This window comes from Equus asinus, chromosome 28 (assembly GCF_041296235.1).
Source record: "Equus asinus isolate D_3611 breed Donkey chromosome 28, EquAss-T2T_v2, whole genome shotgun sequence".
Taxonomy (NCBI): domain Eukaryota; kingdom Metazoa; phylum Chordata; class Mammalia; order Perissodactyla; family Equidae; genus Equus; species Equus asinus.
Window position 1 is genome coordinate 23,902,112 of NC_091817.1, and position 26,818 is coordinate 23,928,929.

The 26,818-nt window shown below is 44.6% G+C and overlaps 1 protein-coding gene and 1 long non-coding RNA gene across 3 annotated transcripts in view; one reads left to right on the forward strand and one right to left on the reverse strand.

The window, feature by feature from the left end:
* Positions 1-994: 994 nt before the first annotated feature.
* LOC123281585 (uncharacterized) lies at positions 995-5,297 on the reverse strand. Its single transcript, XR_006521171.2, has 3 exons — positions 5,059-5,297; positions 2,258-2,374; positions 995-1,432 (listed from the first exon to the last, which is right to left on the reverse strand). It is a non-coding gene; the product is annotated as an uncharacterized lncRNA (long non-coding RNA).
* Positions 5,298-5,440: 143 nt separating this feature from the next.
* Positions 5,441-26,818, forward strand: part of NUP93 (nucleoporin 93) — a 102,058-nt gene continuing 80,680 nt past the window's right edge. Inside the window, exons 1-2 of one of the 2 annotated variants that reach the window (XM_014827325.3) lie at positions 5,441-5,588; positions 22,564-22,756. In XM_014827325.3, coding sequence (XP_014682811.1) covers positions 22,578-22,756 — 179 coding nt within the window. In that variant the 5' untranslated portion in view covers positions 5,441-5,588; positions 22,564-22,577. The remainder of the gene's footprint in view (positions 5,589-22,563; positions 22,757-26,818) is intronic. The other variant, XM_070500246.1, reaches the window with a different exon arrangement.

A 26,818-nucleotide genomic window follows, 5' to 3' on the forward strand; every position in this document is an offset into this window, starting at 1 on the left:
TTATGCTGTAAGTGTGAGAATTGCCTTATTTTCTAATGTTAACTTAACCTTGCATTTTTGGCAAAAAAAAAAAATTTCCTCATTCAACCATGGTGTATTATCCTTTTGCTGGATTTGGTTTGCTACCATTTTACTTAGAATTTTTGCCGTTATGTTTACTAGGGTTGTTGTTCTATTTCTTTTCTCGTAAGATCCTGCCAGGTTTTGGATTCAAGATCATAAGGGCCTCCCTGAACAAGTTGGAAAGTGTTCTCATTTCCTCTATTCTCTGGAAGAGTTTACGTAAGATTAGTGTGATTTCTTCCCTAAATATTCGAAAGAATTCACCAGCGAAGCCATCTGGGCTTGGAGTTTTTCAGTTGGAGTGTGTTCATCTTATTTTGGTGGAAGTAGAGGGGGTGTTTTGAAATCCTGTGTGTCCCAGAGGCCGTGACACTTGCTGATCCTTCATGTCTCCACGTGGCTGCTCCTTCCACGCTTCAGTTCTCTGCTCAAATGCCACCTCCTCAGAGAAATCCACCATGACTGCTCCAGCTAAAGTAACACCCAGTCCCCTCAAATACCATTTCTACTTTTTTATAGACTTAGATTCCCTAAAAGGAACCTTTCCAAACATTTGTTTCTTTGCTTATTATCTGTCTCCCCTGTTAGATAGGAGCTGCGTGGGACAGAGGCCTTGTCAGTCTCGTTCCCCTCTGAATCCCCAGTGCTCAGCACATAACAGATGCCCAACAAATATTTTTCAAGTGACTAAATGAATGAAAGGAAGCCAGATGAAGGCACTTTCCTGCAACGTCACCAGAAGACAAGAGCAGTGATGAATGCTCACCATCAATTCTTACCTTTTTGTGATAAAAATTGTCTAGGGTCTCAATCAGACTTAATATAGAAACAAAAATCTGCCACGTAATTCCATAGTCTCTGTCAAGTTAGGATGTCATTTTGAAACAAAATGTAATGAACATAAAATAAGACTTTCTCAGTTTCGTTCTTTGTAAACAGAACTATTTAATGATATTTTAAAAATGTACAGAACAAAATGAAATATGATGCCGAAAACATTCTTCTTAACGTCGTTGAAAGAACCACCATATATCGCATGTGAGGGACAAGCACATTCAATTGGGAAAAGCTTACTGAATTCTGGCCTCCTGACCTTGTAGCGAGCTTGTTAGAGGAGCTGTTAGAAGGATTCAAGTAATGCCTGCCTCCTTCAGGATTATTTTGATTGCACGTGACAGAAAAGCCAACTGAAAGTGAGCAAAAAAATGGAATTTTTTTTTTCCTAATGCCACGTAACATTCCAGGGGTATGTCTCGCTTTAGCCTGATCCGGAAGCTCACACGGCATCACTGGATTCTAGCCTCTCTCTCCGTCACGGCATTGCTGTCTTCTGTAACGGCTTCCTTCCAGGCAGGTTCTTCCCTCATGGCTAATAAGCGATCAAACAAAGTTTTAAAAGGTTAATTTCAGGGAGCAAGAACTCCTCCCAAAACACCTTCGCAGCTTGAATTCTAGTGGTAAAGAAACAACTGTCTGAGCAGAACATCTGGGGAGTGAATTTTCTTGACTCTGTTGAATCATAGCCCCATCCCTGACCCAGCCCCCGTGGCAAAGGTACTGGAGTGCTCTGATCAGCTACGCCTGAGTCATACGCCACCAATCAAAATACAGGGACTGAGAGCAGGGGAAGGGTAGGTCCCCAGAGGGTGCTGAGCAGCGGATGTCCACTGGAGACCCACTGTGCGGTAATACAGTCTACTGCACGGGACGCACGTCCCACATACTTAATGAGTTAATCTGAAGACTAAGAATATCCGAAAACGCCACAATTCCACCAAACAAGAGTACACAGAGTTGCATTTGTTTAAGATGATTATGTAGGCAGAAAAGGTAAAGTTATACACTTGGCGTGTATACAAGACACGAAAAATCTGTATCATATATAAGTGCTCCACCAAAGATTTCCTTTGAAAAAAAGGTTCCAAGAGAATGTTTGGAAACCAACAGGCCAAACTGGTGGAGTTAAGGATTCCCTTAGCCCTCTTTTAAGTAGGAAAGACCATGCAATTCTCCAACTCAGGGAGAAAGCGCAGGTCTTACAGGGACCCTGGAACACATTACAGAACAATCTTTAGACAGAAGTGCTTGGCAGGGTCTGAGCTCAGTTAAAACTGATGTTTGAGAAAATACTTTAAGCTGTACAGTTAACTAACAGACAGACAGAAACAGCCCCAAGAATCACACTGATACAGACCTTGTCATCAGGAGAAAGAGACTACTCTCTTTGTGCCATTTAGACAAAAAGGTGGTTTAAGGACCGTGGTTGGAGCTCAGTTTGGAATCCTTAGAGGAAATCCTTTGAATTACATACCTGGGTAAATATTGGGAAGCTGATGTTTGTTTTAACTCTTGTGCAAGCGAAATGACAAAACAAGTTTTCATTATTTTTTCTGATTATGAGAGTAATGCATGGTTATTTCACTGCAGAAACTCTGAAAACAGCACTAGCTTTTAAGGGCTTGCCTGTGGTTTCAAATACCCAGGAGAGAATCTGTTCCCATTTTACCATATTTCCTTCTTTCTCTGTCTAATGTGTATTTTTAGCAAAGTTGAAATTATAGTTATTTTGTTCTGCTTTTTTCCTCGTTTTGGGCATTTTCTTCCTTTATTATTTGAAAATATTTTATACATACAAAATTATTTATATATAATGTATATATAATAATAACAATATAATCAACACTTATGAACCAACTACCTGCCCCAGAACTAGAAATATCCAGTACCTACAGCTTTCCAGGTCTTCCTCCCCATATCCCTTCTTATCCCCAGAGATAATTACAATCTTAAACTTCCTATTTATCATTCTAATGTCTTATAGTTTTATCACAAATGTATCTATGTATAAAGAATATATTGTTTGCTTTTACTTGCTTTTTAAATTTATTAGAAATTTTGAGCTTATACTATACTATATAGTCTTCTGTTACTTGCTTTTTCCATATGTTATGCTTCCAAGATCCATCCATGTTGCATTCGTAGCTATAGCACACTCATTTTTCACTGCTGTGTAATATTCCATTGTGATAATATTCACAATTTATTTATCTTTTTTTTTGATTAATGGACATCTGTTTTTTGGGTTTTTTTTTTTTTTTGCTGTTAAGGACTACACTGCTATGGAGATTCTTTCAAACGTCTCCTGCTGCACGTGTATAAGAGTTTCTCTTGGGTACATTTTTAGGAGCAGAATTGCTGGGCTTTACAATATGGAAATATTCAGCTTTAAAAGGTAAATGTCCAATTTTTCATTTGGCTATGATTCATGAGTATTTGTCTATGTCATTAAAAATTCTTCTTTACATAAAGGAAAAAGCAAGGTAAAAGGATAAAACATTACACAGATGCAAGATGCTATTATATTTGTGAATACCATCTGACCACAGATGATGCATATTTAACAGCTGTAGGACAAAGCCACACTCATACATATTGTCAATCAGCACCAATAATTTATACAGAACCCACAATATGCCAGTGTGAAATGTTAACGATACACAAAGCTGGGGGTTGGCCCTGTGGCCAAGTGGTTAAGTTTGGCACCCTCCACTTTGGCAGCCCAGGTTCGTGGGTTGGGATCCTGGGTGTGACCTACTCCACTAATCAGCCATGCTGTGAAGGTATCTCACATACAAAAAATAGAGGAGAATTGGCACAGATGTTAGCTCAGCGCTAATCTTCCTTAAGCAAAAAAAGAGGAAGATTGGCAACAGATGTTAGCTCAGGGCCAATCTTCCTCAGCCGAAAAAATACACACAAATAAATTTTAAAAAAGACAATCAAAGCGGATACTAGATAAAGTGGTGAGGCCATATTTTAATCAGTAATATACTGTTGCAATAGGGAAAAGAGTCCAGCATGAACTGAACTCAACTTTGATTTCTACAGAGGGGACCGGGCATTTCAAAGGGAGAATGAGAGAACAGGGAGAGGGGTGAGCTACACAGAGTCAGGGAAGTGAAAAATTACAGAAAGGGAGGAGGTGTTGGTCCACATCAAACCTATCTGGGTTTGCCTATTGCTGCTCGTTGAAGTTAGGCTCCTACCCTCCCACAGAAGCTGGGAGACAGGGGCCCCATCTTCAGGTGTTGGCTGGAACAAACTAAATTCTTTTGGCAGCCTTGAGTTTTCTCAGGCAGGTACTTTAAGAGGGGCTAGGGTCACCTAGGGAGGTGGCCTTGAGCTATTAGAAACTATCTTAGTGTTTTGTTCAAGTCTTTATAGACCAAGGTTGAGGCCTAGAAGAGAAAAGGGCTCAGAGGAGCCTGGCTAGAGTTCTGTCAAGGAGGGAATCTTTGTCAGAGGGTAGAGGAAGGATGTGGTGAGGGTGGGCAGAGCACTGCTCCTCTCCTCTCCATTCTGCTTACTCCATTCCCTAGACCGGGAGAAACTTCCCCTCTCTCTTTGCCAGGCTAAACACTACTCATCTTTATGGGAAGGCCTCCTTCACTTCCAACCCATCAAACTGGGTTAAACCCACTTAGCACCCTTACATAGCTCTGTCGTGCACTTAGCACATTAAACTGAAATGCAATCTGTTTATGTACTTGCTTCCTCACCAGACCATAAGAACTGGGCCATATTCATTTTGGCATGTTGTGAGCACTAACGTATGTTGCATGAGTGGACACTGCAACAATCCTGGTCCCACTAGCTCTCTGTGCTGGACAAAGCAAGAGTCTCCTACCGCCTCTCTGCTGCCTGCTGTCCATTCTCCATCCATCACTGCTCTGCTTCAAACCCTCCAGCGGCTTCCATTGCATGACTTTCTTTCCATGGCCTGAAGGATCTGCAAAGTCTGGCCCCAGCTAACTGTCTCGCCACACCTGTCCTCACTCATCCTGTGCCAGCCATACGACCCTTGTTTCTATTCTTCAAACGCCGTTTGTTTCCCTGAGGAGCCTTCACTCTCGTTCCCTCTGCCTGGAATGTTCTGCAGCCACGACTTTGCAAGGCTGACTCTTTCTCATCAGCCATGTTTCAGTTCAGACTCACCTCCTCAGGGAGGCCTTCCCTGACCACACAGGCATTCTCTTTTCCATCACCCTGCTTTTTTCGTCTTAGCTCTCCTTACAAACTGGCAGTTATTATATTTTGTTTCCCCCACCAGCCTGAGAACTCCATTAGGGCAGGGATCTTGACTGTCGTGGTCGCCACTGTGCCCCCAGCGCCTGGAATCGCGCTTAAGCACTAGGTTCGTATTCAATAACGGGTAAGAAATCCGCACACGCAGTTGTGGAATCGCTTGCTGAGAGCACAGCCGTCTCTAACCACGTGGGAGGGGTGAGGGCGGTGGCCGCGGGCCTACCGTGAGTGACAGGTCAGCCGCAGGCCCCGCCCCCAGCCCCGCCCACGTCCTTGTCCTCCTCCACGGGTCTCCATAAAGTTCATTCGGCGGCGCGCCGCGCGGGGGCTTCTGGGAGCGGCCGGCCGCGGCCAATCAGGAAGCGCGGGCGAGCGGCGCGAGAAGCGGCGGCCGCGTTCTCCAGCCGGGACTGAGTGGCGCAGGCGGCTGCAGGGGCCAGGTAAGGGTGGCTGTGGGCGCGCCCTTCGACCCAGGACTTGCCCTTGAACCCGGGGCCTCGACGTGGGCGGAGCCGGGTCCCCACGCTCGGAGCCATGCTGCTCACACTTCCCGTTTTCCTCATGGCAGCCGGGCCTGCCTGACGCCGGCGACGGGGCGCCTTGGCGAGCCGCCCCCATCGCAGCGCGGCCGCGCGCCGGGAGGCCTCTCTCTGCCCTCGTTCTGGATGCGGAGCCTGGGCCTCCCGACTCCTCTCCCCGCTGTCACGCTCAGCCGCTGCGCGCCACGCCCCCACGTGCGAGCCCACCCTCCCCATCACAGCGCTCCGCCTGGTCACCGCGCCCTGCCGGCTCGCTCCCCCCTACCCCGGGCTGCATCGTGTCGGGAGGCATTGCCCTCCGAGGGAAGGGCTCTTTGGGGCGAGGCTGACGACCCTGCGAGCCTCTCCCAACCCTTGACCTGTCTCCTCTGCCGGCGTCCAGGGGACTGCTCCTCTCGCCCGGGGAGATGCTAGTGATTAGAAACTGGAGGTGGCCCGCGTCTTCTCTGGGTTCACTGCACCCTATCCCCTGCAAAGGCAGCGCCCAAGTTTACGGGGCCTCTCTTTAAAAAAATTGCGGGGCCGACCGCAGGCGTCTTCGATCAAAGTTTAGACGACCCGTTGGCAGAGCCGCTGGTCTGGGTTTGCCCGTGTCAGGTGTGAGAAGGACGTTTTGTTGTTTTTGCTTTGGCCGAAATGTTTTTCAGCATGAGCAAGGGGTCACCTTTGTATTCTGTCTGGAGGCTTGAGAGGCTGTCCTTGGGCATCGTAGCTCTTCTTTCTTTCCACTTTTCTCCTGTGGGCATTTGTGTTTGGAACGTTTTCATTTTTCATTATGGTAATCTCATCGAGGCTCATCGTTTTTAAATACTTATATATTAGGCTAACATGTCATATTTATGTCTCCAGCGTGGGCCCCTCCTTTGACCTACATGCAGCTGCCGACTTAATATCTCCACTGAGATGGTTGATAGAGAGCTCAAACTGAACGTGACAAGATAGGGCTAGCAAGCTCCCCTCCATCTCCCTTCCCAAACCGCCCTTCTTGCTGTTTTTCTTCTCATCTCGGTGATAGAAAAGGCTCCTTTGACTCATCCTTGACTGCTCTCTTTCTTTGTGACTCCACGTCCAGTGCTTGCCACCCTGGGCTAAGTCACCACCATCTCTCGCCTAGATTATTGAAATAGTCTCCTGTTTGGTCTCTGCTTTTGCCCTGGCCCCTATTTTCAGCACAGCAGCTAGAAGGATCCTTTTAAAACATGTCAGATCATATCACTCCTTTCCTCAAAAAATCCTCCAGTGGGTCCCCGTCTCATTTAAAGACAGACTCCTTACAGTGAGCTATAAGACTTTACATAATCTGACCCACTGTTACTTCCCCACTCTTATTTTCAGCTGCTCTCCCCTTCCACGTGTCAGGCATGCTTTGACCTCAGAGCCTTTGTGCTTGCAGTTCAATATCCTTGTGGTTTACACTCTGACTTCTTTCAGGTTTTTACTCAGGGGTCACCTGGTGAGGCTGTCCGCGCTTCCTGTCTTCCTTTACTGCTTTAGTTGGTTTCTTTAGCACTTATGTTTTACTTACTTATCTCGTGTGTTGTTTGTTTTCTCCCTCTAGCATGTGAACGGGGGATTTTCATCTGTTTGTTCCCTGATGTATCCCCAGCACCTAGACCTGGCACACAGTAGGTGCTCGGTAAATATGAAATAAATGCACATTTCTGGCACTGTTATAGGCTTGGGGATACAGTGGTGAATGAGACAGGTTTGCTCTCATTGAACCGGCGTTCCTATGGAGAACACTACCAGCAGCAAGCACACAGATATAGAATGTAGTGTCAGGACTGTTTTTAAAGGAGGACAAGGATATCAGAACAGAGACTTGGTTGACATGAGAGAGCAAGTCATGGGAATATCTGGGGCAAGAGCATTCTGGAAGGGCAACAGCAAGTACAAAGACCCTGAGGTGGGATCATTTGGAGATGTGGTGAGCTTGAGAGTCTGAACCTGCTTCTTGATGGATTGAAGTAGAAAATGAGGAGAGTGAGGGGTCAGAGCAAAGACCCGGAGGTGAGGGCCCGAGGTGTGTTCTGGGAACAGGTCACTTTAATTCTGCAAACATTTATGTGGTACCTATTATGTGCCACTTAGCATCTGAGGATTCAAAGTTGAGCAGTCTGTGGACCTCACCCTACCAGAACTCTTCATGTAAAGAGGGAGACAGACGTGGGAAGAATCATTGCAACTCTTCCACTAGGGAAGAACAGTAATAGAAGGTCCAGAATGGTGTGGGAGGGGTTTGAGGTAGGGGGGACTGCCCCAGCTCACTTTGAGGGGTACATAGGAGTTCCCCACGTGACAAGGTAGGTTGGGTATGTGTTATAGCAGAGTGTGCACCTGCGTGTGCAGGGGGGTGAAGGGAGGAAGAGCACGAGGCACCCCAAGGAGTAGCGAATTGCTAGAGTATATTTGGGGGGAAGGCAGTGAGCAGTGAGGATGGCAAGGCTGGCAGTGCCCGTTCTGTGCAGTGCCTTAGGGCCGTGTCAAAGCACGAGCACTTCCTCCTGAAGGGGATGGAAGGTGTCCCTGAGGCGATTAAGGCAGAGGAGCATTTCAGAAAGACCTCTCCAGCCAAGGGGAGGGTGGATTAGAGGAACGAGAAGGCTAGACTGTTGAGATAATCAGGAGAAAAGTGTGAGGGTCAGAGTGGAGGCAAGAGAGCTGAGGGTTCAACTTTACAAGAGGTTTGAGAGGTAGGATCTGGAGATTGACTGGCTGTTCAGGAGAGGAAGGGGAGGCCAAGGTGCCTCCCAGGTGGTTTCTGGCTGAATTGACTGGGTGCTGATTGTTCTACCAAGAGAGACTGGGCACCCAGGAAGAGGAAGTGGTGGTCGTGGCAGTGGCAGCTAAGAGGGGAGAGACGTGAGGAGTTTGGTTTGGGATATGTGCAGTTTGAGGCACTCATGGGTCATCTAGGTGTAGATGTCAGGTAGGCAGTTGGAAATATTGGCTCAGAGGGGAAATCTGGGCTGAACATAGAGACGTGGGAGTCCTCTTTGTTGTGATAGAGCAGGGTCCTCCCCTGGGCTCAGATAGTCCTCAGAGATCCTCGGATGTACTTTCTGGGGAAGCGCAACTTCAAGCCTCCTAACATTGCATCCTCAAGAGTGTGTGTGTGTGGTTCTGTTGTGTGCACGTGTGTACGAGAACGTCAGATTCAGAGAGGTTTGTGGCCATCTGGAAGATTAATAGCCACTGGTAGGGATTGTAGTTGAAGCCATGGCCGAGGTGGATCTTATCCAGAGAAATATATAGCCCGAGAAGAGGAGGTCCAAGGATAGAAGCTCGGCATTTAAGGGGTGGGTAGATGAAGAAGCCACAGCAGAGGAGGCTGAGAGGAGGAGCCGGAGAAACAGAGGAGAACCAGGAGAAGGCGGTGTCTCCAAGTCCAGCGAGGAGAGTGCTTCAGGGAGAAAGGAATGGTCAGGTGTCAAAGGCTGTGAGAGGGAATGATGGAGGAGTCCGTTGGATTGGGCAGTGAGGTCATCGGTGATGAATAAATGAGGTGTGACAGAGGATGGCTGTCTCTATGAAGAGAGTGGGAGCTGGAAGAGGACGTGGGGTCGAGAAATTATTGTTAAACTTTTTATTTTAGAATTGTTTTAGATTTACAGAAAATGCAAGTTTCTGTAGCCCCAGTTTCCCCTATTGATGAGGAATTATTTTGGGAAAGGAGAGACTTGAATTCTAGCAGAAGGAACCAATGAAACTGGGGAAAAGGACAAGCATCATTTCCTGAGCTCTGGCTGTGTGCGAGTCCCTGCCGTGGGCTTTACTTGTACGATATAATGTGGTCTTCATGGCAGCCCAGTGGTGTCCAAACCTCCTCCCTTCCCTGTCGTCCTCATTTCGGTCAGTGGCGCCTTCATGCTCTGAGTCACTCAGGCTAAAACCTTGGCATCACCCTTGACTTCTTTTTCCTCTCACGTTCTCAGTGATTTATGTCTACACGAATCTACTCTTAAAATATGTACAGGAATCAGATCCACTTTTGTCTCTTCCACCACTGTCAGCCTATCCACGCTGCTCTCGTGTGTCACATCTGGGTGAGAGAGTGGCCTCCTGACTGGTCTCCCTGTTCTTACTCTGTCCCCTTCCTCCCCTAACCCGTTCTCCACACAGCAGTGGGAATGGGCCGTAGAGAAGGCTCAACCTGTCCATACTCCCGTCACACACACACTGAAACCCAGTCCTTACCTGGTGCCGTGAAGCCCCCGTGATCTGCCCCTGCCCCAGCCCCCCTCCCACCCCTCTTCCCCGTGATTATGTGCTTCAGCCACGTGGCCGCCTGCTCTTCTTCAAATATACTGAATACACTTCTCCCTCGGGGCTTTTGCGTTGACTGTTTCCTCTGCAAGAACATTCTTCCCTCAGACATCTCCATAGCTCACCCCCTTACTTCATTCGGGTCTCTGCTCAAAGGTTTCCTTTTAAAAGCTTCTCTGAATGTGCCAGCTAAAGCCATCCAACTGTTCACTCCGCCACAGTTCCTTGTTTTATCTCCTTTGTAGCACTTTTCAAACCTGGCATCGTGTGTCTATTTGTTTATGTGCTTCTGTTGTCTGTCTCCTGACAGACATAAGGTCCTTGAGCCTAGGAACCTTGTCTGGTTTTTCCACAGCTTCACCCCCCATGCCTTGAACAAACAGTATGTAGTGCATGGTAGATGCTCCATAAATATTTGTTAAGTGAAGGAAGGAAGGAATGTGGGACTCTAACTTTGGTGGCCCTTGTAAGGCCAACATAGGAATTCAGAAAATGAGGAGTCTTTAGACATTTTTGGGAAAGTTTGCAGAAGGTTATTCTGGCAGTTAGTGTCTGTATTGAGGATCTAACTACTGTTGGAGGAGACTGTTGGAGTTATAGAAAAAATGTAAAGCTACACAACGCTTTAAGCTTTAGGCTCTTTGGCCGAGAAGGGATCTATGTATTAATAGACAATACTCTAAGGCAAATAATAGAGAGTGGCGTGAGCAAGAGGGCAAATAAGAGACACTCGTCCCCCCATGAACATAACAAAAACAATGAATAAACAACTACATATCGACAAAATAGCTCTGCGAGAGCTCTAGAGTGAAATGAGGAGGTTGCAGAAACCCCATGGAGCACAATAACTGAGGCTGGCTGTGTGGAAAAATGTAAGACAAGTAAATGAATGGAGTAGAAGGAAGTTAGATGAGGGGAGATTTCTGTGGGATGGGTATCGAGGACAATATTTGGTAGGTAGGACTTGAATTAATGGTAAAAATAATAGCTAATGTTTATTGAGTGGTTACTATGTGGCAAGTGAAGTAGGTACAATTATTTTTCCATTTCACAGGTGAGGCCCAGAGAAAGTAATTAAGTTGCCTAAAGTCACCTAGCTAGAGAGTGGAGGAGCTGGCTGGACCTCAGGGGTGCAGTGGAAGGTGGGTAGGTATTCCTGGTTCAAAAAAACGGTAGGAGCCAGGGCACAGAGCAGGGCGTGCACAAGGCTGGTCAGGGACAGAGCACATCAGTGCCTCATCTGGATCCCTGTGAGTGGGAGGCATTGAGGGCTTTTGAGTGGGAGCAACGTAGGGAAAGTGATGGTGGGAGGATTGAGGTGGCCACAGTGAGCAGAGGGACATGGGTGGGAGGGGCTAGAAGAGGGGAGACCATGTTCTAGCATCTAGCCAGAACTCGGGCTTAAAGGGATGGAGGTCTGGCCTCCTGTGATGGTGAGGAGGATGGAAGCAACAGTTAGGCTAGCCTAATTGTGATCATTTCACAATATATACGTCTGTCAAATCATCACATTGTACATTGTAAACTTAATGTTATATGTCAGTTATATCTCAATAAAGCTGGGGGAAGAAAGGAAGAAAAGCTACACTTAGGAGACGCTGCAAAAATACAAGTATCCCTTGCTGTTTCAATCTGTTTAGGTGATGAGAGTTTGGATAGCACATTTGGAGAGGGAGGGGCTCTCATGTTGTCTGATTCTGTAGTATTTGGTTTTCTGAGTCTTTGTTAGGGAGTAGCGGTAGTTTGGGTAATGAGGAATACCTACTTGCTTTCTCTCAAAAAACGTGTCTGCATCTGTTTGTTTCTGAGTCTGGAGGGTGGAGAATACCTGTCAATAAACAATCCGAGGTTGTGCACAGATGCCAAGGAGAAGGGTGAGTTAGAACCTGACAGCGACAAGCCAGGGGACGGGGTGGAGGAGTTGGGGAGGGCAGCTGGTGGTGGGGGGGTTGGGGTGGGGGTGGGTACCTGCATTTTGAGACAAGCTGGGTGTGACGGCGATGTGCTTGAGTGGAAGTGCACGGGCGGCGCCTAGAAGCTTGGGGTTGGAGTGTGAGTGCAAGGAGCAGGGTTGGGGTGTGGATTGACAGTCGTTGCCATCGAGGACTCGGGGGCAGTGGTGAGACAGAGGCTCTGAAGCAGGGAGGGTAGAGCAGTTTAAAAATTAACAAGTTATTAAAAATTAGAAAAGGTCACATAAACTCTTGGAAGAGAGTTCAGACTGACAGAGGGTAGAAAAAAAGAAAAGTAGAGATCTCCCAAGTTGTTAATTTTGCTTTCTGGAGATATGCTAGGTTAAGTTTCTTGCTTTTGCTTCTCTAAACTATCTGTGAACAAACCTTAAGTGTATAGCTCAGTGAATTTTTACGTATTTATTTGCTTATGTGACCACCACCCCTACTGAGATAGAGCATTTCTAGAACCCCCGTTTCTTCGCTTGGGCTGCCATAACAAAATGCCGTAGACTGAGTGGCTTAAACAACGGAAGTTGTTTTCTCACCCTTCTGGAGGCTGGAAGTCTGAGCCCCGGGTGTCAGCGTGGTTGGCTCTGGTGAGAGCCCTCTTCCTGGCTTGTAGATGCCCTGCGTCTCACTGTGTGCTCACGTGTTCTTTCCTGGGTGAATGTGGGGTGGGGCGGGCTGTTGTGGGGGAGGGGAAACAAGCTGGTGTCTCTTCTTGTAGGGCACTAATCCCATTATGAGGGTCCCATTTTCACCATCTTATCTAAACCTAATTACCTCCCAAAGCCCCCGTCTCCAAATACCATCCCCGAGGACTTCATAGGAATTTTGGAGGGACAGATTTCAGTCCATAGCACCTGGAAAGTTCTGTTGTGCTCCCTCCCAACACCCCCACCACCCAAGGATAACCAGTGTTCTGGTTTCTAGCACCATAGATTAATTTTTTCTGCTCTTAAAATCCATATAAGGGGCCAGCCCTGTGGCGTAGTGGTTAAGTTCAGTGTGCTCCACCTTGGTGGCCCATGTTCATGGGTTCGGATCTCAGGTATAGGCCTACATCACTTGTCAGCCATGCTGTAGTGGCGACCCACATGTAAAATGGAGGAAGATTCGCACAGATATTAGCTCAGGGCTAATCTTCCTCAAGCAAAAAAAAATGGGGGGAAGATTGGCAACAGATCTTAGCTCAGGGTGACTCTTCCTCAGCAGAAAAAAAAAATCCATGTAAACGGAATCGTGCAGTATGTCCTTTTTTGTATCTGGCTGCTTTAGTCCATCATTTGCTTGTGAAATTTTCCCCTCTTGTTCCACGTAGCTGTAGTTCCATCTTCTCTGTTGCTGTCTGGTATGCCAGCATATGCATATTCCACCGTGAAAAACCCAGCTGGGATAATTCTGTGTATACAGTGGTTTTAAGATTTTGTGGGGGGAAGCTCAGACTTTTGTTAGAATCTGATAAAAGCTATAGTGCTTTTCTTAAATTAAAAAAGAAGTGTTCATAGATTTCCAGGGGTTCCTAGTGCCTTTGATGCTGGTGTCATGGTGCTCGGGACAAGAATCCTCCCTTGGTTGCAGGAGGGTTTCTCACCCTCAGCACTATTGTTATTTTGAGCTGAATGATTCTTTATTGTGGAGGTCGTTCTGTGCATTGTTCCACGTAGCATGTTTAACAGCACTCCTGGCCTCTACCTTCTAGATGTCAGTAGTATGTGGCCCCTCTCCCTCAGTAGTGACAACCAAAAATGTCTCTAGATATTGCCAGTGACCCCTGGAGGGCGAAGTTGCCCCCAACTGAGAACCTTTGGTTTAGGGAGAAGACCCAAAGACCTTTTGCAGGCAGACTTGGTGATCTGCCCCTGTTTATGCCTGTTCTAAGATGGCGGCCAGTGTCATTCCTAAGGTTCTGTATACAGATAATTTCCACCAGCACTAAAATGGGGCTGCTCTTTCTGAGGACGCAGCAGGTGAGTTTAAGGTCCGAATTGAAATATCTCACATTTGTAGATTCTTCACGGTGCGTGGGCCCTTAGAAATCACTTGAGCCGACCCCTTCATCTCTTTGGTGGTGAAGCTGGGATCCAGAGAGGCAAACATTCTAGTCCCAGGGTCAGAGGGCTGATGTGGGGCAAAGCCAGGCAGGGGTCTACAGTTCTTCCATCCCAGGTCCAGCCTCTCCTCTCCCAGACTGCGCAGAGTTTATCAGAAAGTAACCTCTGTGGATACTGTCTGTTTCTGTGTGACGCCATGTCGCTTCTCTTTGCTCCCTGAAGATGAAAGAATACAAGTGATACTTTAGGTATCAGGAAAGCTGATACTGCACATTCCTTACTGCAAACACTGAGTCATCCAGACCAGTGCTAGGACTGAATCACCCAGGTCTTTAATTTCTTTTCTGTCTAGGATAATTTATTTTAGTTCTTTGCTTTCTCCAGAAGTCTGCCTTCTGAATAATGATTAAGTCTGACTCTCTTTTACTTAGTTTCACTTGACTATAAAGAATTATCCCACAACGAATTTTTTTTTATCATCTTTTCCTCCTCTTCCAGATGCGTATGAAACAATAATATGTGTTAAGATGTAATTTTCTTTTTGGTTGTTGTAATTGACAGCTGACAGATGCAATAAAAAGTGGAATGATATTGTCATCTAACCATAGTTTATATATTCAAAAGAAGAGAGGAGAATACAGAACCAGTCTTAAATTTTTGATACCTCGAATAAGGCTTTACTCATTAATCTTTGGTGTTGAATATTGAACATTGTGTTTTAATCCTTCTATAGTCTAATTAATAAGAAGGTTTAAGGGCAAGATTTCCACTTGAAATTAAATGCTAAATTTCTTTTGAATTACACTTTCATTGTGAAAATTTGGATTTATTAAAAAAACTGTATTTGATAGTGGGGAATAAAACATACATTTGAAAATTGTAACTGTCTTCCAGAAGTTCTTACTGAATGATACGAAACTATGAGTAAAGAAGTTATAATTTAGTATCACATATTTACTAGAAGGTTTTTTGAAGCAGAGATGTTTATAATTAAATGACAAAATGTTGCCAAATTGGCATCTTTGGAAAAAAGCTAAAATAGCATTTTACAATGATATAAATCAGTAGAGTTTATAAAATGCTTTCTGTGTATCATCAGCCTCTTGAAGTAGGTGGGAATTATCATCTCCTTTTTATAGATGAGGGAATTGAGAAGAGAGATTTGGATTTTATTCTAGGGGTAAATCGACCCACCTTCAGCTAGTAAGTGAACATTCTAGATTCGAACCAGATGTGTGGGTTCAAAGTTCAGTCTTCTCCTGTTTACTCATTCTGTTTAAAATTTTTTTTGGATTTATTTTATTGTCACATTAAAACTTTTAAAAATAATTGCAAGAAGGAATAACATTATTAGTTGTACATTTTGAAGAAAAAGGGTGTAAGTAGCAGCATCATTTATTTTCTCTAATGTATATAAAACTTCCCCTCGACAGCATCCAAAAAAATTTAGCAGTGCTAAATGTGCAATTTGTTAGATTGCAGGATCTTCGTAGTTGAAAGAGATAGTATTTGAGTATGTGGTAAAATTAGAATTCCACAGTGGTAATAGGTATTCTTTGAGTATATCGAAATTCTGCAAGGAAAGTAGTGGTGCGATCTCCCCGTGCAAGTTGGTGAATCGAGAGAGGGTCCTTCAACACTGAAGAAACAACAAATGGCCTTGTTTTTATCCTTCCATCTCTGTCAGCCCTTGTGTTTCTTGGATAACTGGGCTGTTTGGATTGTGGGTGATAAGAAGAAGGAAAAATTTGCGTGGGTGTAATATGTTGCCATGTACTTGGAAAGGGCAGTGGGTTCCCTCTAGCATTCTGTGCGTTAGGTCAAAAGAACATTTACTGGACGGATTTTGTCATTTACAAAACACTTTCCTTCCCCTAAATATATTCTCCATGTAAATCGCTTAAAGTGGGAAGGGGAATGACAACAGACTTATTGTGTCACTCGTTTCATCTTTCTAACTCTTTTCACTGCCCAGGCCTCCTGAGGGTAGCTTGGGCCAGGGGCGCATAGCTTGGTAAGCGCTGGACCAGGATTTACTTACCAGGTTTAGCTCAGATACCCTAGGCAAACTAGGAGTTGGCAGACTCTGACCTGTGGGCCAAATAAACTGTTTTTTTACATCTTTAAATCATTGGGAAAAAATCCAAAGGAGAATATTTTATGACACATGAAAATTATATGAAATTCACATTTGAGTGGCCATGATTAAAGTTTTATTGAAGTGCAGCCATGCTCATTTGTTTACATATTTTCCACTTTCAAGCAGAGTTGAGTAGTTGTGACAGAGACTGGCCCGTAGGCCCAAAATATTCACTGTCTGGCCCTTGCCCACTCTAAAAGACTAGAAACTGGGAAAGAGAGTTGGGTAGACAGGTCTAGGATGGATGGCTGTGAGGCTCTTTCATACTTTCCCTTGTTTTCTGTCAGCTTTGAGGCCCTGAAGGTGCTAATTTTGGGGAGTATACCCTGGAAGTAACATAGGCTTAAGTCAAGAAGACTAGTGAGTAGCAGCCATTTCTGGGATGACCCAGGGATCTTTAAAGCACTCATTGTCCCCAACTTGGGAGTCCGCAAAGCCCTGGACAGGTGAAAAGACGTATTCTACTTGTGGCTGATAGTTTGAGAGAAAAGAAACTAATGAACTAATAATTAATACCAGAAAACAGATGTATAGACATTTTAATACAATAAGCATGACTATTCTAAGAGATTAAGAATCAGATCACCTGCAAAATCCTAAAGGGGCCACTCTGAGAATACTGATTTAAAATGGTCTAGAAGTGCTGAGCAGTTTGAGTATTTCAGTATCTACTTGTAGGGGATGAATACCCTCCTCTGTTTCCTTTTCTCTCACACTACTCTGCTACAACACTGCTTCCCTTCTGACACCAGGTATATGGGTTTTCCACACATCAAGCTATTGGATGCTCTGGCCCCTCACTCTGTGTCCTGCTATTTAACTCAGTTCTGACACTATCTACCTGGAGATAGCGTCAGATCCCACAGGTTAAGGGCTCAGTCCCACAAGACACCCCCCCTCCACCTGCCCCTTCAGACACCAATTGCAAGTCCGGGTTGTTACCTGTGCTACTGATCAACTGGCCATAGATGGGAGGTGTCCACAACCCCCTCCTCGAGTTTGATTAATTTGCTAGAGCAGCTCACAGAGGTCAAGAGAAACATTTACTTTACATTTACCAGTTTATTATAAAGGATACAGATGCACAGCCAGATTAAGAGGTACATAGCGCAGGTTCTGGAAGGGTCCTGAGTGCAGGAGCTTCTGTCCCCATGGAGCTGAGATGTGCCACCCTCCCATCATGTGAGTGCATCGGCTAACCCGGAAGTTCATCAAATCTCATTGTTCAAGAGTTTTTATGGAGCTTAACCTGCAGCCCCTCCTTCCCCCTCCCAGAGGTCAGTGAGTGGGGCTGAAAGTTGCAACCCTCTAATCACTTGATCTTCCTGGTGACCAGTCCCATCCTAAGGCTGTCAACCCCCGCCCCCCACCAAGTCCCCTCATTAGCATAAACTCAGGTGTGCTCAAAGGGGCCTCTTTGGAGGTTACGCAAGATTCCTAACCTCAGCACCTTCCAAGGGTTTTAGGAGCTTTGTGCCAGGAAGTGGGGACAAAGACCAAATATATTTCTTATTATACTACACTACTGTCTTCTGGCTTGATTAAATATTTAACATGGTTATATTGAGAATGTGAAAATGACCATACTTTTCGTAGTTAACACACCTGTTAATAGCAAGTGAACCAAAATTATTTGATGTATTTTTGCTCTGCCTTTTTATTTAGTTCATTTCATCCTGAATGCAATTTGGAGATTTTAAAAAATCTTATTTGAGAATGTTTATTGCCTGGAGGGGGCATTTTTTTGGACACTGAATGATGCTGACTAATTTGAGGAAATGGAAGTCTGCCCAGCCCTTGGTTTTAGCTCTAGGTAGGAGCTGTCTCTCTAAAACTGTGGACTTTTTCCCCTAGTTAATTTTCTCAGCATCCTCTAGGTGTGGTGAAGGGATCTGGATCATGGAAATTTCCTACTAAGAGCATTCCTTATTTCTAACAAAGCAGAGGTGTCCTGCTGCAGCATCTGGAAAACAATGGGTCATTGTCCTTTGTTTTGGGGATAACTTTTATTGAATTGTGATCACAATCAGAGAAGTGCACAAATCGTGTGTCTGGCTCAGTGAATTTTCTCAAAGTGAATACACCGTTAAGCAACACCCAGATCAAAAACAGAAAATTACCAGCCCCCTCACAAGCCTCCCTTCTGTCTTCCCCCCCGCAAGGGTTACCAGTCCTACCTTCCTACAGCAGTGGTAAGTTTGCCCTTCACTTTAAGTTCTCGGTTGCCTGGGTGGTTGAGGAGGTCTGTGGAAGCTCAGTCGGACTTCTGCCAAGTGGCGTGGGAGAGCAGTTTGTTGCTCAGGGCCCTGGTCCCCTGCAGTGCTCTCTGAAGCACCTGTCAGTGTTTCCAAAGGCCTCTCACAGTCGGGTTCCGAGTCATTGCGGACAGAGAGGAGCCCTAGTGCTGTGAGTCTGTCCTTGCTGGCCTTGTCCCATCCAGCCTCAGGTTGCTGTATTGGCTGTTCCACATCCTGCCTCTGTGGGTTTTCTATGCGGCTTCTTCCTGGCTCTCTCCCCATAGCTCCCCAAGGGTGCAGCTGGCATCCAGTCTCTCAGTGTGTCCTGGCTAGATTTTCTCAGCACAAAGCTTGAACTTCATTCCCGCTGCCCCACCTCCAAACATTTTAGTTCTCTCTATTGGATAGAGCTAGTGAGGTTATTTTCATGATCAGTTCTTAGTATCTTGGGTCAAAATTGATGGTTGGTTTAACATCTATATTATATGGCTAAGTTGACGTTTATTTTGCAGAATGGATAAAAATTGTCCTTTAAATTTCTGAAATTAACCATAAATTTAAAAATTTTAATGAAATATATCTGAAGTGTAGACTGTATCAAAGTGTAGATTTGGAAACTTTAATAACTTTTTTGTAAATCAGTTTCCACTGGTTGAGTTATAATGCAAATCTAGTTTTTCCCAAATATAGTGTTATATACATATCTCTCAGACAGACATGGAACAAGCTTATTTTCTGCTCTGATGTTGTATAGCAAAATTCTGTGCTGTTCTGTTCTATACAATAGAATATGGTCTTCTGTATGTATATTTATTCTTTTGGTTTGGAATTCTGCTCACCAAAAAACTGAACTATTTTTTCTAAAATACCACTGGTTTTTGTCTGGGTATTTAGAGGGAAAGCACTAGTCTGGACCAAGTGTGATCTGAATTCATGCCATTTATACTGTCGCCGCCTTATGCCTCAGCCTCAGAAATGTTAAGTATCAGTTGGTAGTCGGAAGGGAATGTTTTTGCTCTGGTCTCTGCTTGCCAGTGGGTGCCGATTTGGCAGGGAGCGCAGGAAGCCTTCAAGAACAGACTCTCCACAAATGGAAGAATAAAACTCCTCCTAGACATTCAACAAATGAGCACCTACTATGTGCCAAACACTGTTCTAGGAGCTTGGGGTATGTCAGTGAACAAAACAGACAACCGGCCCTGTCCTTGTCCAGCTGGCATTCTAGTGGGGTGACAGACAGTAAGGGAAATGAGGGAGTGCTGGAGTGGTTGCAGGTTGCACTCTGAAATAGTTTATTCTAGGTTGGCATCAAAGGCAAGGTGACACTTTAGCTGAAACAGAGAGAGAGGGAATCAGCCATGAGCGTATCTGGGAGAGGAGTGTTCCAGGTAGAGGAAACAGGGAGTACGAAGGCTCGAGGGCAGGAATATGCGTGACCCACTGAGGGACTAGCAAGGAGGCTCCAGGGTGGCCGGAGCCCAGGAGGGAAGGAGGACAGGGCTGGAGACGAGTGGGGGAGGTTAGGGGAGATGGGCCGCTTCTGTAGGGCTTCACTCTGTACAGGAGGTGTAAGCAGAGGGATGTGATCTGACTTCTAAAGGATTTCTGGTTGCGGGGTGGACAATAGACTGTAGAAGGCAAGGGCCGAAGCAGGGAGGCCAGGGAAGATGTGATGGGGACTCGGGTGAGCGGAGGTAGATTCTGGGTGCATTTTGAAGGTAGATTTGAAAGGCTTTGTTGGCCAATTGGATGTAGGGTGTGAGGCCTTCAAGGATTTTGGTCCAAGCCACTGAGTCTCCACACTGATGTGGCCTTTGTAGACAAGGTTGGAGTTCAGTTTTGGGCATATTAATTTTAGGATATTGTTTAGAGTTTCAGCCTTTGTTTCACCATGATCAAAATAATTCTATTTAATTAACTTTAAAAAATCTTATTTGGGCCGGCCTGGTGGCGCAGCGGTTAAGTGTGCATGTTCTGGTTTGGCAGCCTAGAGTTTGCCTGTTCAGATCCTGGGTGCGGACGTGGCACCGCTTGGCACGCCATGCTGTGGTAGGTGTCCCACATATAAAGTAGAGGAGGATGGGCACGATGTTAGCTCAGGGCCAGTCTTCCTCAACAAAAAGAGGAGGATTGGCAGCAGATATTAGCTCAGGGCTAATCTTCCTCCCCCCGCCCCCACCAAAATCTTATTTATTGGACCATATTAAGTAAATCGTACTTTTATTTTGCATTTATTACTTATACTCAAATCCATCACTCTACATCTTTGTATGGATGGGTCATTTGAGAAGTTGAATGTTTCCTTTGTCTGAATTTGTCTGACATGGACATGAAATGTTAGATGTATTTCTTTTTTCTTTTTTTAAACGTAAAGTTTTGTTTTATTCACTTTATTCAGGGAGTGCCAAGATTTTCCTTCTGAAAGAAAAAAAGTATTTCCTTCTCCTTGGCTGTTGTTAGACAAATTATTTTATCTTAGAGTAAAAATGGGAGGAAGAGGCAGCATATTTTCTTTCCTCTTTCTGGTGGGTCACCGTGTTTTTGGTAGTTCATAGAATGTCGTTGACTCTGACATAGGTTTCTTAGGAAGAACATTTTTCCGTTAGGCAGGAACGTTGTTTAAAAATCCTCTTCTGTTTCTTCTTCTGACCCTGAGAATGCCTTCCCCCTCTGCCATCCCCATTTTCCCACAGGTGGAGATTGCCAGTTATAGCCTGATACTGTTGGGTCAAAAAAAATGACAATGATTATCTAGAAACTTTAGGTAAAGAGTTACTTTGTATATGACTTTTTGTCTAAAGATGAAAGTCAGCTTGGTGCTTCATAAACAATACCAAAGTGTTTTCATGTTTACTCCACCTGAGCTATTTTTGTTTTAACCTTGTGCCCTTGCCTTTAAAGTTAATGTCCTTTAATGTTCATTTTAAAAAGTCCTTATTCTCCTGCTGTGGATTTATGGTGGTAACCATGCCCTTTCAACATTGACCTGTGCTTCATAGCTGAGATATAATTGTATGTTACATTAACATTGTAACTACAATTCTAGACTAGGGGATTTCAAAAGTGCAATAGAAACCATGGATTTAAAACAAAGAAGAAAAGTATAATCAACAAGAGCTCCTATTTAAACAATTTTGTTTTCTTTTAAATTATAAGTTTGTTAACCTTTTAGCAATATAATTTTTGTTGGTAATGATCATGATATTGTTTATCTTCTGTTGATTTAAATAGTGGTAGGAGTTAAAAACATTCTCCTGGTCAAGAACCTTATACAAGGATGGTACTATATATATAAGATTCACAAATGTGTAATATCCATTAAATATCAACACTGTTCATAAGGCTTTTCTGTCAATTGTTGGAGAAATGGGTGGTCTTGCTAATAACAATCATGGTCTAGAAGCCAACTCCTATTTATATTAGCAATGGTAATTAGTAGCAATGGTAGTTCTAAAATCAAAAGGTATAGTAACAATTAAGTCTGCTGGTCTGAATGTCATATATAACAAGCAGACATGGATCTCTGCTCTCAGTAACCTTGTAAGCTAAAGAACCTGTGAATGGAGAGTTGGACATGAATTTTAAGACTGTCTTTTATGTTAGTGAAGGATCAGGTGTGTGAGAAAACCACGGGATTAGTCAGAAGACCTGTGTTCTGGTCTTGCTTCAGCCACATTGCAGCTGAGAGTATTCTGGGCGCGGAACTGAGCTCCATGGACTAGAGTTGCTTGTCCTGTCTGCTCAGGAGCCTGACAGAGTGTTGAGAATCGTGTAAGATAAGGGCCTTATAAATTGCCCAGCCCTCTGTGGGTAGTGGTGTTTTTCTAAGACAAGTGGAGGGCGAGGAGGTGCGGGGTGGTGGTTCTCTGAGCCTCTCAGAGGTTGCCGCAGTGGCTTCCATTTCCTTGTCGGCTTTGAGTCTGTGGAAGGAGGCAGGAGTTCTGGTCTGTGGCTTAACATCTTTGCATTTGTTCTGGTGGCAGGAATCAATCTTGGGGCTGCCAGTTGCACAGAAATGATCTGTTTCTTCACAGTTTGACTCATTTTCTCTCTCAGACCTGTTCTTGGGTTATGTTCAGGAACAAATCCTGCTTGTTGATGAGCTGTCTCCTTGTCTGTTTACAAAAAGTCCTAGTGTTTCGTTAATCTTGTAACAGATTCAGGCAGTGTTTCAATGCTGTCTTTCCCTTGATTTAGGTCTCTTCTTTTTTCTCCCCCATCTAGTATCTGCATCTCCAATGGATACTGAGGGGTTTGGTGAGCTCCTTCAGCAAGCTGAACAGCTTGCCGCTGAGACCGAGGGCATCTCAGAGCTTCCCCATGTGGAACGGAACCTACAGGAGATCCAGCAGGCGGGCGAGCGCCTGCGTTCCCGTACCCTCACACGCACGTCCCAGGAGACAGCAGATGTCAAGGCGTGAGTACTGGTGGGGAGGCAGCATTGGTACTGGGTGACTTGGGGGCAGGATCCGTTTCTTCTTTCCTGCCTCGAGTTTTGATGCAGTCTGTAAATGACAGACACAAGCCAGATTCTCAGGAACTCAGAGAGGTTTTGTAAACAAGTCAGCAGCCTTGCTTTGTCTCCCTGCCTCTTGGGTTTTTTGGCCTGTCTGCCTGACCAAGCTGAGAGCCCCTATCACAGGCGGAGATGATCAGGGTAGAAAAGGGCAAAGAGCTTTGTCATGCAGGAAGCCATCACGGTAGTGCCTGCTTGGGTTCACTGACTGTTGGGTCATAAATGGGTCCTGTAAGCATCTTAGTAAATATGAGCCACACTGATGTTCCCAAGGCCAGAGAGCACTCAGTATGAGCAGAGGTTTTAAAAGCACTTGGAAGAATTGATGAGCAGTTAGTGACGAGAAGCCGTTCTAGTGAGGAGTGATTCTGTCTGCTTATTGTCACTGACCCTGGAGGCTTCCTCTGAAAGCCCTTGGAAGTGCAGGACCTGCCAGTTGATTGTAGAACAGGAAAGGGGCGAGCTCCAAGAGAGTGCAGATGGAGCAAGGTGCTGACTGACTGGCCGGCCAGTGGCTGCTGCTGCCACATGGGATCGATTGGGCTGTTGAATCCACAGACATGTGTTTAGAGTCCCCACTGTGCTAGGCCTAGGCCATCTTTGGGGCTACCACCATGAGTTAGACATGGCCCTTGCCCTCAAGAAGCTTATAATTTGGGAGGCAGGAAAAAAAACCTTGCTGCTTTCTATAAGAAACGTGATTTACCAATGACTTACTGTGCATCAGAAACTTGGCTAGACGTAAGATTTTGTTTAATCCTCACAGCAAATATTAGGACTATTCTACCGTATTCCAGTTGAGCAGCTAAGGCTCGGAGAGGGCAGGTAACTCTCAGCTCACACAGCTGGTGACCGGTGAGCAAGATTCAAACCCAGCAAGGCTGACTCCAGAGCACATACTCGTGTCATGGAAGGATGGAGGGGTGCTGTTACTTGTGACTTGGGTGGGTCTGGAAAGTGACTGAGATTCTGTGTGAGAGATGTGGGAAATTGTCAGTCATCTGCTCAGTTTTCGTTCCTTGAATTTGAGAAAGATGTAAGTGCTGGTATTGATGTGGGGACGTTGTTTGGGGTACGTAATAAATGTCTCAGGAGTGAGTAGAGGGGCTGTATTCTTTTCCCAACCAATCTTGAGAGCTGAATGTTTTGGCTGTTCTGCTGAGTCAGTAAGGATGTTGTGGAAATTCTTCTGGAGGCCTCCCTAGAACTTTGTTTTTGAAAATACTAGTGAGTTTTGGTTCTCTTGGTATTGGTAAAGGCAAGTCAGGGGAACCTTGGCAGGGATTTTTTTACTATCCAGTCTTGTACCTAAATGCAGCCAACTGCTCCCATACAGTGTTCCCCAGCACTCCAACCAGCCTCTAGACGTTTCTGCTAATTTGGCCTCCCTGCAGGCTCCTTCCTGCTGCTTCTGGCTGCCTGCTGTTAGCCCCAGTCTTGAGCATGCAGGTTCTGTGCTGGTGTGCAAGGATGCTGCTGGAGCGAAAGGACCATGATGCCAGCTGAGTTGCTATAGTTATAATTTAATTGCATCAGCTTTACAGCCTATTAAGAGCAAAGAGGGAAAATGTTTTCTTGGTAACAATTATCAGTCATGCTCTCTTTCTTGTAAATTTCCATTCTTCCTCTTCTCTTTCTACCTTAAATTCATTATTTTAGGGAGGAGGAAGTTTGAACATTGAAAGAATGGGTATAGGGTGGGGCAGATGCTTAAAAAGAAACCAAAGGGCTGATGCCTGTATTTTTCCATCTTCTTGATAGGCAGAGACATAAAGTGTGATGTGAATATTTTAGTACAGGGTGAGGGCAGAGGAGAGAACTGAGTAGGAAAAATTTTCTTACATGAAATAAATTTTGAAAGAAAATTTTGTCTTTAGGATTTTAGTTAAGATTAGATTGTAGATTTAAAATTGAATTGTTCTTTGCTGAATTCATTTGTTTAAATATACTTTGTTGGATTTTTCATTTTAGGGGACAGATTTGATAGCTTTTTTGCATGTGCATGTTTGATATTTTTAAATTTATTCACACATAAAGAACAATGTGCGTAACATATATAAAGGTGTAAATCGGGGATTGGCAGACTATGACCTGTGAGCCAAATCCAGCCTGCCGCCTGTGAAAGTTTTATTGGAACACAGCCACGCTTCCTCGTTTATGTATTGTCTGTGCTGCTTTTGTGCTACAATAGCAGAGTTGAGTAGTTATGACAGAGACCGTATGGCCTGTAAAACCTGAAATATTTACCGTCTGCCTTTTACAGAATAAGTTTGCTGACTCCTGGTGTAAATAATAAAATGAATGAATACCCCTGTACACATTGCACAGTTAAGAGAGAGAATATTATCAGTAGCTGTGAAGCCCTCCCTGGGTACCCATCATCAACTGCATCCCCCTCTTTTCCCATCAGAGATGTCTCATTGGATTTTTCCATTCAACTCAGAAGCCAAACAACCTAGAAGTATACAAAGAAAAAGCCACTCGCTCTCTCTCCCTAACTTTACCCTGCAAAGTAACCAGTGTTATTAATTTGCTTATTTCATGCTTTTCTCCATATTCATGCAAAGCATATGCTAACATTTATTTGCCCAAAGTTACACAGCAAATTATAACTTTACTTGTGATAATACTACTAACCTACCTTTTTAAGCACTTACTGTTTGTCAGGCAATGTGCCAAATACTTTAAATGCATTACATACTTTCTTCTTGAAAGAACTCTGTGAAATAAGTGTTATTATCTCCATTTTATAATTGAGGAAGCTCGGGTAGCAAGTGATCACGTCAGAGTTCAAATCCAGCTTGGTCAGTAAGAATCTCTCATATTCATATGGCGCTTTTCAGTTCCCACAGGATTGTCGCAGGTATTCTCTTGACTGGTCTTCACAAGCCTGAGAGGTGAGAGGTAGGATTTTTCTCTACGTTCCACAGTCGGTAAGTGCCAGGTGGAGCTAGCCCAGACCTCCTGACTTTTTCTGCTCCCCATGTATCCTGAGCACAGCTTTTGTCCTCCTAACTCTCCTGGGCCTGGAGGGTTTGACTCCAGCCTCTGTGGCTTTCTGCTCAGGAGAAGCTGCTGGCTTAAGGAAATTGGGGGAGATAGAGGGCAGGGAGCCTTTGGATTTTCCCACCCTTAGAAGCTGAAAGTTTCTGGCACGGCCTTTATTTGTAAAACCATCCCTACCTTGGATTCCCTGCCTCTCCTCCTTCAGTCCTCCCTCCACCTCCCCAAATCAGGGCTTCTGCATTTGCACTGCACAAGCCATGTACTGCACAGTTCCTCCAGGCGCCACCCACTTAAATGACTTTTCTAATAATTCTGATAGCTAGTTTTTTTAATTCCAAGGTTCTCAACCCTGGTACACCTTAAAATCGCCTGAGCACTGGGTACATTCTGACATATTATTGGTGGAGATATAGTGCCCATGGGACAGAGTTTGGCAATATTTAGTGAATTTTACTCTGGACCCAGCAGTCCCACTTCCCAGGATCTATCCCAAAGATAAATTGGCAAAAGTATGAAAAGAGTGCACATGAGAATATTCATTGCAGCATTATTTGTAATAGTAAAAATTGGAAACAACTCAAACATCCATCAGCAGGGGACTGTTGAATAAATGTGGTAGGTCTGTATAGTGAAGTGCCTTCAGTAGTACAAAGGAATGAGAAGACACACTGCCGTGGAGTGACTCCAGGACATATTGTTAGTAAAATAAAAAATACAAGCTGGAGAGAAGAGTATAGTACCCTATCATTTATTTAAGAAAGCAGGTGAAAGATATCCCAGGTTCATGGATTAGAAGAGTTAATATTATTAAGATGTTAATTCTTCCCAAATTGATCTGCAGATTTAGTGCAATCCCTATCGAAATTCCAGCTGGATATTTTTCAGAAATTGGCAAACTGATCCTAAAATCCATATAGAAATGCAGGAAACCTAGAATGGCCAAAACAATCTTTAAAA